General features: G+C 36.3%; 1 protein-coding gene across 7 annotated transcripts in view; it reads left to right on the top strand.

Annotated features, from left to right (window-relative positions):
* Positions 1–14812, top strand: part of DEG7 (DegP protease 7) — a 249233-nt gene that overhangs the window by 146112 nt on the left and 88309 nt on the right. For all 7 annotated transcript variants that reach the window (XR_016361753.1, XR_016361754.1, XR_016361747.1 and 4 more), the window contains exons 7-9: positions 6944–7033; positions 14398–14463; positions 14712–14768. Coding sequence is in view for 2 of the 7 variants with exons in the window: in XM_089817752.1 (XP_089673878.1) it covers positions 6944–7033; positions 14398–14463; positions 14712–14768 (213 nt within the window). In the remaining 5 variants the exon portion in view is untranslated. The remainder of the gene's footprint in view (positions 1–6943; positions 7034–14397; positions 14464–14711; positions 14769–14812) is intronic.

Below are 14812 nucleotides of genomic sequence, written 5' to 3'. Positions count from 1 at the left end.
TTGCCTAGTTGTTGGTGTCTTCCCTCATATCGAGGTTATAAAAGCATGGAGCTACATTGGGATTGAGACAATGAATATATGTTATTATTCAAGTCTTGAATGGTTGCTTAAATGTGATTGGATATTTCCTAAGGACGAAACCCCTTGAGGAAAATAGTGAGGCTAGACGCAAACCTAGTACTCACCTTGCACGTTTAGAACTAAGTTCAAATTGATACATTGATTTACAAGAAGATTGGAGCTTAATAGTAGGAAGAAGAATAGGTGGTTGAAATCAATTTAAGACATTGGTGAGTACAAGTCACTTTTTGGCAGAGTTGTGCTTGGACGACAGGTAGAGTGGACAGTTCTTCATAGAGCAGAGACAATGCTAGCAATGTATAGGTTAGGAAGCAACAAGTCGACACCACACTTGACTCCATAGTGGACTCACACAGCAGCAACCTCCTACAAAACGTTGGCTAGAAGGGCAGTAATAACAATGAAGCTAAGGCACACATACTGGAAGTGATTTGCGGGAGACTCTCTAGTGGATTAACGACGTCCTCATATTGCAGCAGCATTAACATCACCTACCCAAACAGCTCGGGTTCACTCTCCTACAACAACACGGGTACTCCCTCCAGTAGATGACATCCTTTAATTGTTGAGTTCAGACTGTATGTTATCTAGCTATTGTTCTGCATAGTAGATACGTTGATTTTTACATACTGTCCTTAGTGCATAGAGGTTTGACTGTGTCTCAACAGTGTGGGGAATATTACTTGATTAATTTTCCATAACTCAGGTCTTGCAATTTTATATATATTGACACACCAATGTTGTAATCTCTTGTAAACAATAAATCCAATTTATGGGACAGTTGTTAGTTTGGTTAGGATCATTAACAATATAAAAGTGGCATCAATAGTTGACACTAGATGAAGTGTGTCAACTGTTTGTTAAAATTTATTGATTAGACATTTGGCCCCTTTTAATATATTTAAGGAGGGTTTTTATAGTGGTATTAAAGCTGCTATCTCCAGAACACACGTCCATTGAAGAACTCGCCAATATGAACAATACCTTTTGCTTGTATGCACATTGCCAACCCTCTATAAGTGATAAACTAGAGGGATAATTAGGTCTGTGATGTTTAACACCATTGATTTGGTATTGAGTGAAGTTCTAGAATAAATTTGAGAACATTATATTATTGGTTCAGGTCTGCTTTTAGTCACCATTTCATAATTAAATTTGGTTCCTTGTTAAGAGTTTGTTGTGTTATTTCTAGTTGTATGGAAATTTGATAAACTTGGCAAACATCCTCAAATCAAATAAACATTTGCATGTTGAAAAAAAACTAAGCAACATTCACAACATATGAGTTGTACCCCAACTGTTTGGGAAAATTCCTCGAATCAAAATTTAATTTCTTATATTAGACCAAAGGGGCTTATTATAGTGGTGTCAAAGTCCAGTTTCCTGCCATCCCATGGGGTAGGAAAGTTATTTTATTTTCATTTTTGCTGTTGCATTTGGAGTGACCAACACTCTAGCTTTCTTTTCTATGGATAGACGTAGGAGGACTTGTAGTTCTAGAAGCCGGTGGAGTAATGAGGAATTTAGCACGAAAATGAATGCTTTGCAATAGAGTATGGAAAAAATTAAGCTTCATCAACAGAGATTGGCGGAGAGCTTGTTGGATTCAGAGACAGTTGAGAGGACAGTGAGGTATTTGGTTTCAGCCTTTAGAAGGCCGATATCGAGATTGCAGGGAAGGAAGCTTGAGTTTTCCCCGACAGGTGTCCATGATGCATATGTACTTGTATTTAGTACGACACTTGCTAGTCCTATCTATAGTGTTGATGATGGACCCATTTTACAAAGATGACTAGATGTGTTAGTACCTTTGGTGGATAGTGCCAGTAAGGTTCAACACGTTGGGCCCCCCGAAGTTGTTGCAGTTACTACAAAGATAGTTGATACAATTGTTACTATTGATACTTCAGGCTCTCTTGAGGAGGGAATTATTATTGGAGATTTGTATGTGAGTTGTCATATTGTTGCTCCAGTATAAGAGGTAGTTGCATCCTCAAGTAGGACCGATGCATGTATAGCGTCACCTAGCTGTGACACCAGTGATTTGGGTGTTACAGTGGAGTCATTAGATTTGGGTTCATGCTCTAGCATTATTGATTCAAACCTTGGCATAGAGTCGTGTGCAGAGTCAGGTGATGGTAGTTGAGGCTCTATTAGGTGATGGGGATGCAGACAGTATGGACATCTCTGATGATTTGTTGGATGATGCTATGAGTTGCATTGGGTATTATACCCCTTGTCAGATATTGAGTGATGACTCTAAGGAGGTTTTGGATGAGTCCTAGGATCAATGTTTACAAGATCTTACCATTGAGGTGGAAACTGAGACATGTGGGGAGATTAATATTTCGAGAGCATTTATTTCTTCGAAGGAGTTGTTTGAGGTACATAGTAGTTGTATCTCAGATGCAGAGTTGTGCAAGGACGATAGCACATGTATGAGTGATCTTGTGGTGGACAGTTTTGATTCAGTTTCCTATTACAATGCAGTTAGTGAGATAGAGACACAGATCTTGCATAGGAGTCAGGGGTTACAAAGGCATTATGTGACTTATCAGCTGAAGGTGAGTGATAGTGACATTTATTCATCTCTTGATCATTATGATGCTATTCAACATATGATAGCTACATTTGGTTGGGGTGCCCTAGTGTCAAATGAGCACAGTGATAGTAGTCTTTTCCTAGTAGAGGTTCATGCGCTTCGAGAGGGTGTTAGGATCTTGAAGCATAGTTACTCTCAGTTAGTTGATGATAGAGATTAGCTTTTGGAGTTGGGTAGCACCTGCTATGAGGCGTTGTGAGGGAAAGAGGAGGAGGTGGTTGAGCTCACCCAAGAACTTGAGGTGACAGTGGACTCTCTTCAGTATACTCAGTTGGCTCTTTAGGAGTCACAATCATAGTTGGGTGAGGTTACTGTGGAGTTAGAACGGGTGTTAACACCAGCCCCAAACACTGTTCAGTTACAGATTGTGGTTGGTGGTGAGTTTGCTTCTACGGTTGAGGATGAGGGACGTGGTGACGGGCTCTCAAGGTTTTACATACTTTTCTTAGTGCGTAGAGATTTGACTGTCTCAATAGTGTGGGGAATATTACTTGATTAATTTTCAATAACTCAGGTCTTGCAATTTTATATATATATATATATATATATATATATATATATATATATATATATTGACACACATATATATATATATTGACACACCAATGCTGTAATCTCTTGCAAACAATAAATCCAATTTACGGGACAGTTATTTGTTAGTTTGGTTATGATCATTAACAATATAACAATGACATCAATAGTTGACAGTAGAACAAGTATGTCAACTGTTTGTTAAAATTCCTTGATTAGACATTCAGCCTCTTTTAATATATCTAAGGAGGGTTATTACATTGGTATCAGAGTTGGTATCTTTAGAAGATATGTCCATTGAAGAACATGCCAATGTGAACAATACCCTTTGCTTGTATGCACGTTGCCAACCATCTATAAGTGATAAACTGGAAGGATAATCAGGTCTACGATGTTTAACACCACTGATTTGGTATTGAGTGAAGTTTTGGAATAAATTTGAGAATATTATATTATTGGTTCAGGTTTGCTTTTAGTCACAATTCTAGAATTAAATTTGGTTCCTTGTCAAGAGTTTGTTGTGTTATTTCTAGTTGTAAGGAAATCTGATAAACTTGGCAAACATCCTCAAATCAAATAAACATTTGCATATGAAGAAACTAAGCAACATTCATAGCATCCGGGCTGTACACCAACTGTTTGGGAAAATTCCTTGATTTAAAGTTTAATTTCTTATATCAGACTAGGGGGGTTATTACATATAGGCCTTTTCGTCATGACTAGAAGTGGGGTTAAATTTTTTAATGTAATAAGATTTTTTTTGCCCCCATGTGCCTTGTCATTAAAATATTGTGAAAATTTTCCACGACAGACTTCTTTATTTCTTTAATACTGTCTAGGCAAGTATGGATGTTGATATCTCATTTTCGCATCTAGTTGTCATTTTGCTTCATCCATGTACTTTTTCGCCTTTTCGCCTGACAAGTTTTTCATCTATGGCTAGCTTGGGCTAGCAATGTGTTTCCAGGCCTTGGGTTTTCTCTAAATAGCTTAGCATTTGGACCAATGTGATGGCTTGTAACAGAAAGGAACCCACCTCAACCAATAAGATCTCATAAGGCACTGTGGCCTTGACTTTAAGATTGCATGTGATGAAGTGTTTTTGAATTCTTTGTACCTGTCGTCATTTCTATTTGGACATACTGCCGCCCCAAACTTCACATCTGTATAGAATAACTAGAGTGACCAGCAGACCAAAAAGAGTTTTCATGGTCGTCCAATCCCATAATTATGCGTTCCTACACCTGTTTTGTAGAGAATATAACACCTTCCAACCCCCTTGAATACTTTTTGATCTGCATGTATCCCAATTGAGTTTGTTATGAAAATTTGTACCCAAGTATTTTTACAATTTGAAGAGGCCAACCCAGAATAGCACAAACCTTATTAGGGTCTATGCCTACTCGCTCAGTACTGATGATGTGTGCAATATATAACAACTCAGTTATGCCTAATGCACATTTGGACTCCTTTGCATACAAAGAAGCTCTATCAAGAATGTCCAACATTGTATTCATGTGTTCTATACGATTGCCCCAAGTCCTACAATAAACAAGTATGTCATTAAAAAACACTAGAACAAATCTCCGCACTTGGCTTTAGAATACTCTATTCATAATCGACCCAATGTAGGCAACATCATACACTCTGTTGCCCAATCAATTACATCATTATGTCGTACTAAATACTGCATATATTTGAAAGAAATTAGCTTGAGATTACTGTTCCTAATGGCCTTAAGGATGTGTGTTTTTCCACCCTTAATAAATCTCATCTTCATCTTTTTAACGCTGATATAAATATCCTCAATGGTATGCAAAAATCTCATGCCAAGTATCACATTAGTGCTGCCCATGTGTATCACATAAAAATCTTCCTTAAGAGAATAATTGTTTAGCTTCATGGGAACCCTTAGAAATCATCTTGTTGCACCTAAGGGTGTAACCATCTACCACCTGTACTCCAACTCCCTCAAAGTCTTCTGTTTTAATCCCTCTCTTGGCAACCAAAAGTGAATTGATAGAATTTTGTGTAGCACTATCAAAGAGAGAAATAACACACTGTGCTGCCAAGAGTCCATGCATCCTGAAAGCACGTTCTTTTCTCATGCTGGAAAGGTAAACAACCTTGAGGTTAAAATCATCTATCACCACATCACCATCACCTGAAGCATCATGTGTCACATGCACATAATCAGCTGGTTACGTGGAAAAATCAGAACTGTCCTCATCATCAGAGTCACTCCATCATCTTATTTTTACCCTTAGGCTTCATAGCGAAATCATGTTTTTTATCATAAGATCCTCTGCAATAAAAGCCTAGTCTCCTCTTACTTAGATTATTTAGAGTCTCCTGATCTAAAGGGGCTGCCATAGGATGTTTAGAATCAGCTCTATCATCTTTCTTAGGGGCTGCCCTATCATATGATGAAGTAGTGGGCTTCAAAGCAAACTTGCCTTGTGGTGTAGATGACTCAAGATTCCTTTCTTTTTCATTGCCTCCTGCAAGATAGGTGGATCCAAGGATTTAACCCACCCTCTAAGTGGTTCAACCAAACCCTCCATGAAAAGCATAACTTGTCTCTGATAAAAAATGTCAAACCATTACACATTTGCTGCTGAAACTCACTGATATAGGCCTCAAGGCCACCTATTTGTCTCAACTGAGTCAACTCTCTGAAGTAATTATCAGGGTCTTCCTATCGAACTGCTCTATCAACCTGTCAACAAACTCCTGATGGGAAGCTATTTGATCTTGATGTAGTGACATAAGCCACCAATCATGAGCTGCTTTGTCCAAATGCAAGACAACAAAGTAGATGGCATCCTCCTTAGTCATGGGATGAAATGCTAGATAAGTATCGAGCTTATGAATCCAAGCTTGTGCTGTAACCTTGCCACTACCATCAAAGTGGGCCAAGGTCTTCTTGCTGGCTACCTCTCTCAAATCTGTCTGTCTAGGCTTCTGTCTCTCAGGTGCATGGCTACCTCTAGTGCTTTCCTGCTTCTGTGTAAGAAATTTGTCAAAGTTTAGATTCTGCTTGATGTCTTGCAGAAGAGTATCCCAATCAGCATAGTGAGCAACAACATCATCAACAAATGACGCAGCCTCAGTCTTAGTACTAGCCACGTCAACCTCAAGTCTCTTAACTTAGCTGGTAACTTAGCTTTAAACTAACCTTGGCTTGTCCCAAATTGAAGGGTTATCCCATTGTAATAACAACTGGAAGCATAAACTGATATAATGATTGAGATGTGGTGTATGAAGGGAGACTATAACTAACCAGTTGAAAGGTCAAAGTAATTGGTAATAGCAGATTGATTTAAAATAGTGTATCAGCATTATCACAGTCTCTCAGGGATCTTGAGCATGGATGGTGGTACCTTACATGTATTAATTGGATGCCATTTGTTCTAATATCCATGAAATATGAACTAATTGCTTGTCTGCAGCGTTGCCCCTGCTATACAGGCTGTTTTGATTTCCTTATGCATATTACTTTCTGTTGCATTCCATTATTAAGTTTTTTTTTTTTGATCTTCTCTTTCAGCAATGTCCTTTTCCTAAATTACACACGTGGATGGATATCTTAGGTTATCTTAAGATTAACAGGGCCACTGTATTTAATGGTAACCAAGTTAAATATATGCCTAATGCAGATTATGTTGGAAGAAGTTCAAAGTTTTGAAATTATATCCATGATTTCTTATTGTCTTCAAATTTGTTCAGGTGGTAAGAGCACTAGAATTTTTAAAGAGGAGCAATGATGAATGCAGCAATGGATGGCATGAAGTCCATATTCCTAGGGGTACACTACAGGTTTGTAATATTTATACAGGTTTTTAAACATGCTTCTGTGTTGTATCTCTTTCTATGCATGTAATCTTAGGTACCAGTTTCTAAAAATTTACTAGTTTGTGGGGTGAAATAATTTTGAAATCCGGAATCTTGAATTAACTCAGATTTTTTTACATCGATTAAAAAATCGGGCTGAATAAAGCAAATCTTTGAACTCACAAAAGATTCAGACCAAATTGGATACTAAAATCTGATATCTGTAGTTGGTGGTGGTATACATAGGCTTAATATTTGCCTGTACTAAGATAAGATGTGATAAGTTGAAGAGGGTCCGCTAAGAAGTTCAAAATTTACTGAAATATTGGTACTTTTTTGTTTACTTCTAAAATGCGCTTATGTTATTGAGAAATGTCTCCCTGGAATATGATTCATTTTATCCTAAATTTGCCCAAGTGTTTTGAAGATTGAATTCAATATGTGAATTGATTAGTTGATTGGATTGGATTCTCTAATTAAAAAGACAGTGCCTGTGGGTTCTCATCATTTTATTGACTTTTAAATCCATGTGTAGTTACCATTATTAAAGATGCATTTAGAACAGATGATTCATACAAGTACCATAATTTTCAAACTACATGTATGTGCCAAAAAAAGTACTTGGACACATTTAAAGCCATGTTACAATCTTTTTGCTGATATCTTATATGCACTTTTCAGTTTTACTCCAAATTTTAATTATTTGATCTCTCTATTCTCCTAAGTAATTCACTGGCTACCAAATGTCATTGTTTCCACTTTATCATTTATCATTTCATTTCTCATTTTGTGTTTTATTAATTTGACCAGTTTTAGAGTCATTCTTATTCATTTATTTTTTTACGTATTTTATCTCTTATTAATATTCTATTGTCATTTGTTGTTGTAATAGTTATTTTCTGAATTTGTAATTGATTCTTTTGCAATATAGCATGAAGTGGAGAACTCTCTCACTTTCCAATCACCCAAATCCAAAAGTGACATTAAACCAAAGTTATTATTGAGTTAACCTTTTCCTCAAACTTTCAGTGGCATTTGTTAATTTCATACCAGAAGTAAAGATAAGCAACAAAACAAAATAATGACCATAAGACACAACAAATATCCTTGGAAAACCCTCCAACTTGGCTGTGAAAATCCCAACCAAAAGTATTGCTTATAAATTTAACAGTGTTACCCTAACGCAGGTGTGCGGGGGGATGTCGGGATGAGTTTTGGGTGCGGGAAAGAAATGGCCTTAATTTGGGGACGGCGGGGGTGCGGCGGCAGGGGAGCAGGGGGGAGGGGGTTGCATAGTATACATATATAATGTATATGACTGGAAATGCTAATTATGAAATGATACTTCAATATATTATATAACATTAACATACCAAATATAGTTGAATACAATGAATAGAGAAAATTGAAATGCAATTCACAAACCATAAATATTTAATAAGTTCAAACTTGAAACTTGAAACTGCATAACCATTATTGATGACCATTTAACAAATTAACTTAATTCAAGATGCAAGATTCAAAATTCATTGTCCAAATATGATTCTATGAATATCATATATCATAAAGATGCTCATGATGACAATGAGCCGAATAGCATGAAACAGTGAAATAATAATAATGTATCATAGCCATATCAAAGTGAGTACAATCAACAAAATGACAAAATTTCAATAATGAGAATGGAATCACCGTCTATTGGTCTTATTAAACCTTCAAATAGACCACATGGGACCCACACCCAATTAGGGTTAGCATGCCTAAAAAACAAAAAACAAAAAAAATGCAAAAACACTTTTTATTTTTGACTTTTTCGGCCATCTTCTCGAAGCACCCCATAAGCACTTGGGAAGCACCCGAGCACCGCATCCCACCCGGGTGCTCGATGGGTGCAGGGCCGAAATCTCCCGACGAGGGTACTCGGGTGCGCTGGGGTTTTGACCCGGGTGCGCGCACTCGGGTAACATTGTTATTTAATGAAAGAGAAGAAAACTGATCTACAATTTTGCCCAAGCAATACGCTTGACTGAAGAAATGATAATGACACCTTTCTAAATGTTTATATAGAGACAATTATGAATGCTTCTATGTATTGTTCACCTTGAAAACAAAATATCAATCTGTATATTCATGCAAATGCCTTCTTGAAGAATATTAAACTTGTCTCGACTCTTCATTGTCAGGACAATGAAAGGTCAGCTTCTTACATACAAAGATGACCATACAAAAAATGAAGCGACTTAATGAGATAAATCAACTTAAAATATAGCTTATCACATGAAATAAAGTGACATCACTAGAGACAATTATCAATTATTTATTTATTTCAAATACTGGAGGAAAAGATAATTCTCGCCTCTATAACATGAACATTACACCATGTCATGGAGTAATTTATCTTAGCTAGGGAGGTATCTTCCCAGATCTCCATGTGATGGAGTCCCAACATTACACCCAGAATGGCTATACCTATTTGTAGAAAAGATTTTATCACAAAATCTCTCAATGTGATAACATCATGGAGTTACTCAATATACCTTCCACCATGGCTACTCTCATTTGTGGAAAGAACCATATGCACAAGTGCTCATCACATAGTCACTCAATGTGATATTGTCATGGAGTCCCTCAACATAATGTCCACCATGGTTATTCCCATCAGTAGAAAGATCAACATCTCTCAGAGGGCTTTTACCGCATATTTCTCCATCTCAGAGAAATATGCATTTTAGCAAGTAGCAAAGATCGCTGATGCTGAGACTTCCTTCCAGTAAAGGCAAAATTCTCTACAACATTGAGCTTGTCTCAAAAATGTGCAAATTTCACTCTAGAGAGGGGCTTGGTGAGAATATCAGCTGTCTATTCATCAATGTAAATATACTTTAGTTGAATTCCTTTCTTCAACGCCATATCTCTGATGTAATGATATTTGATCTCTACATGTTTTGTTTTGTCATGAAGCATTCGATTGTTAGAGAGCTTCACATAACTTTGATTATCATAATGAATCGCAATTGGTGCCAATTTTAGACCAAATAGTCCTGCAAGGAACTTTCAAAGCTACATTGCTTCTCAAGCTGCTACATATGCTGCAATTTATTAGCTTCAGCAGTGGTTTGCGCCACAAAGGTTTGCTTTACTACACTAGGATCATGGTAGATTCACAAGCGAAGCAACATCAAGAGGTACTTTTGTGATCAGTTCCACTCCCAACCCAATCAAAATCAAAACAACCTTGTAACATCAAATCTTCACAGGAAGTATGTCTCAAGCCATATTCCAATGTGCCATGTAGGTAGCTCAAGATGTGCTTTGCTGCAACAAGATGAATTTGTCTTGACTCACACATGAATTGACGAAGAGTGTTCAGTGCGTAACAAATATCTGGTCTAGTATTGACTAGATACATCAACGATCCAATCAATTACCTATGGATGGTGGGATCTGCCAAATTTGAGCTAGATGCAAAATCACTCAACTTCTTTAAATTTGTTTCCATGGTGTGGACATGGACTTGCAATCTATCATCTCAAATCTCTTCAAGATATGTATGGTGTATTTCCCTTGACTAAGAATAATGTCATTGGGTCTTTGCCACACTTCTAGTCCTAGAAATTAATGCATAGGACCAAGATCATTCATTTCAAACTTGGAGGTAATTCTTTCTTGCATCGTCAATGGGATGATTTGCTCTAGTAAGAAATAAATCATCAATATAAAGAATCAATATTAATGCCTCCTATCAATTATCTTGAAGTAAAGATTGGAATCTGCATCTTTCTTGGAGAATCCCAAGCTCATTAATTAGCAATCAATCTTTTCACACAATGCACAAGGTGTTTGCTTAAGGCCGTACAATGCCTTATTCAATTTTCTACATGAGACTTTCCCAGGAATAGCAAAGCCACTTGGTTGTTCGATGAACACATCTTCAATCACACTAAGAAATGCAATTTTTATATCCATTTGATGTATTTTCCAGTCATTAGCTGATGCAATAGTAATAATAGACCTTATAGATGTACAATGAACCTAAGTCACAGGGTTTGCCAAATTTTCAATTTTAGGTTTGAAATTTGGCAAACCCATAATAAATAAAAAAACAATCGTAAATGTTTGCTTAAAATTTGACAACTCTTTGATGCTTTTTGACTTTTGAAATTGTGGACTCTGCAAATCGTGGACTTCTACAAATTGTGGATAGTGGCTACCTCTGCATTCCCGACTCCTGTCCGTCATTTCTATGACTTCTACAATTCCGTTTTGGTGTCTCTCCAATTCTCATCCGTAATTTTTTTGTTTGCAATCTCAACTTCGTCTGTCATTTCTATGTTTGTAGAGACTCCTGTTCATCACTCTGCAACTCCCCGTTGAATTGTTTGGATCATGTTCAACCGACAACTACCACGCTATAAATAGACTATTTTTATTGTGTTTTTAGTTTGAGCTTATATTAATAAGATTTTTATTTTATGTTTTAGTTTGAATATAATTTATTTTAATTTATGTGAAGTGTATTTTAGTATAAAATATTAAAATTGAATACAATTAAAATATTCTCATTTATGTTATTGTGTTTTATTAATTTATGTTTACTATTATTAACTTAAATTTCATAGTTGTCGAACTCGAATTCGAACTCGAACCTTGTGAGTTAGTAACGAACAATGAGAGTAGATGTTTCCTCATAATCTATTCCCTCCTAAGAAAACCTCGTTGCCACAAATCTTTCCTTGTAGTTCTCAATGCTCCCATCAACTGCATGTTTGATCTTAAAAAGCCACTCACATGACACAATTGATTTTCCTTCAAGCCTTGGTACCACATCCCAAACATCATTCTTAATGATAGACTGATATTCATCTGTCATAGTATCTATCCACACTTGCTAATTGGATGCCTCATCAAAGTTAGAAGGCAAAGGCAATGATGTGACTCATTAATGACACATATCCTGGAAATTGCTGTAGTCTCTTGCTTTCTCTAAGGTGCCCTGAGGATCTGCATATTTTTCTGCCTCTTGCATAGTTTTCCTAGCCCATAGAGGTCTCTTTAAACCTATAACAATATTGGTCCATGAGTTGCTTCTCTAGGATTAACAGGATCAATAGAATATTTTGGTTCAATAAACTCTCTCTGAGTCTTAGTAGAATGATCATGAGAAATGATATTTCCTGAGGTGTCTTCTCTACTTTGCTGTCTATTTCCATGTAAGACCCTTTTGATCTTTTGAAGGCTACTTCCTCTTATTGTTTGTGCCTTCGAATGTAGATTCTGTAGGCCTTTGAAGACTCATTGTAACCCACACATATTTCTTGTCTGATGGTTCTAGTTTAGATCTTTTATCTTGAGGCACATGAATATAAACATGACAACCAAAAATTCTTACCTGACTAACCTCTGGTTTCGCACCTGTGAAAGTCTCTTTAGGATTCATCCTTTCCAATATTTGACAAGGGCTTTGGTTCTGAAGATATACAACAGTTCTGGAAGCTTTTGCCCAAATAAAAGTTTGTAGATTTTAATCATGAATCATAGCTTTGGATGCCTCAACTATGGATCTATTCTTTCTATCTACAACTCTATTTTGTTGAGGCTTGTATTGAACACAAAACTCCCTCTTGATCCTTGACTCAATTTAGAAATTTTGGAACCCTCCTATCCATTATCAGATCTTAGAACCTTGATCCTTTTCCTGGACATGTTTTCAACTTGAGCTTTGAATTTTTTGAATTTATAAATAATAAAGTACTTCTTAAGACTCCTTAGATTTCAAGAAGTAAATCGGAGTCTTTTGAGAACAGTCATAAATGAAAATCACATAATACAAAAATCCACTCGAAGATGTCACAAACATTGCTCCACATAAAATCTAAAATTTCTTTTGATCTACTTTCACTACCGTGAAAAGGACCTTTAATGTTCTTACCCAGTGCACATCTTTTAAAATATCATTTTGCTCGTGACTAAGCTTCAAAAAACTGGTGACCATCTTCTTTGTGGATGGAAGGGCTCTGAAGTGTAGGTGAGCAAGTTTCCTATTGCATAACTCACTTGAATTGCTGGAGTCAAACAATAATGTTTGAATAAATAAATAGAAAGTCTATGTAAACTCTCTTGATGAACACCAGTCACTTGGGTTGTTTGATATTAGAGTTATTGGACCAATCAAGAATTTTACCTTCAGAAATTGCAACCTGATACCCTTTGTCCTACAATGTCGATAATAAGACGAGATTTGATTTGATTTCTGGAACAAACAAGACATCACTCAAATGAGGATGCCATAAACTAGATGAAGAGTGGTGACCTCAACACCTTTTATTGAATAACAAACATCATTTCCAATTATCACTTGTAAGTTGGTTTCTCTTTCTACCAAGTCAGAAAGATGCTCTCTATATCTTGTAATGTGATGTGAAGCATCATTGTCAATCAACCCAGTGTTACTGTTGGTTGGAACATTGCTTAAAACTTAAAAGAGCAGAGATGGATAGAAACCCTCCTGAGTTTGTCACTAAATTCCTTTTGAGGTGACACCTTATCAACATCTGCAGTTGAAGCATGTTTTTATTTCTTGTGATACAATCTCGAGCATAGTGACCATACTTGTGACATCTAAAATGTTGAATGTGAGAGAGATCCTTGTTCTTCTTTGGTTCAAGAGCTGAATCTGATTTACTATCTGTATTCCTATTTATTGGAATACGTTGCTTATGAATTAAAGACAGAATTTTCTTCTTATCAAATCTGCAACTTGAGATAATACTAGAATAACACAGCAATGCTGAAAAGAAAAAATGGATAATACCATAATAGTACAGAAGATGTTTAAACGAGAAGTTAGAGGTTGGAAATTCAAAAGCCATTTTGGGAAAAATCTTTACTCCATGATCATCGATTGAGGACAAGCAATCATGGAAACAACAGCTGTTGTAAGTTGTAACCCTTCAAACAAATACAACGGATCTTCTATTAGATGAAATCACACCATCTAGCAAATAAAATTGCAGTCTCTTTTAATATAAATTGGAGGGTGACCAATAATATTGATTTACTCTACAAAGGCCTACTCGTTGAAAGGTAGTATATAAATAAGGGGTCGACCTGGGCTAAGGAAAATATAATTAATTTGAAAGGCAGCTATTTCCTTCAATAAAAGAGGTTTGTTTAAAATTAAATCATTTTTTTCCAAATTCAACAATGAAGAGTGATGAATATTAGCAAATATTTTTGTCATAATCTGGTGAATAATTATTGATTTTCTTAATATAGGAAAAATTGACTTGGTTTAGAATTATACTCGTAAAATTCGTAAACATCACACTCTGAATTTTTGTCATGTTTAGATGACTCTTGTTCACAAGGGATTTGATGAAACACGTCGACTGGGACTTCAGCGCAAGACTGAGCAGGTAAGTGTAATGTGCACTTACTGCACAAGTATAGTTCGATGTAGTCAACACATATAGAATCGTTGGGTGAGGAGGAATATTCAAGAACAGGTTTGCTATTGGATACATTCATTTGAGGTAGTTAATAATTTACATAACGCTTTTAAAGTTAACACATGGAGAAGTCAGGCATGTTCAGATACTGTTGAAATGAGCTTCCATATTGTTTTGTTTTGATTTGTTTTTGCCATTTCGGTATGAACCAACAGATTGTCAGACAGGCTTCTCATGCTGAAGAGACTGGAATGCTTGTTGTAGATTCTGTTGTAAGTATTTTACTCGTATCCTGCCTTGAGTTGTACATTACATA

This window comes from Cupressus sempervirens, chromosome 1 (assembly GCF_028749045.1).
Source record: "Cupressus sempervirens isolate cs-2001-9-10 chromosome 1, ASM2874904v1, whole genome shotgun sequence".
In the NCBI taxonomy this organism is placed as follows: domain Eukaryota; kingdom Viridiplantae; phylum Streptophyta; class Pinopsida; order Cupressales; family Cupressaceae; genus Cupressus; species Cupressus sempervirens.
This window is presented reverse-complemented; position numbering and strand designations above follow the sequence as displayed.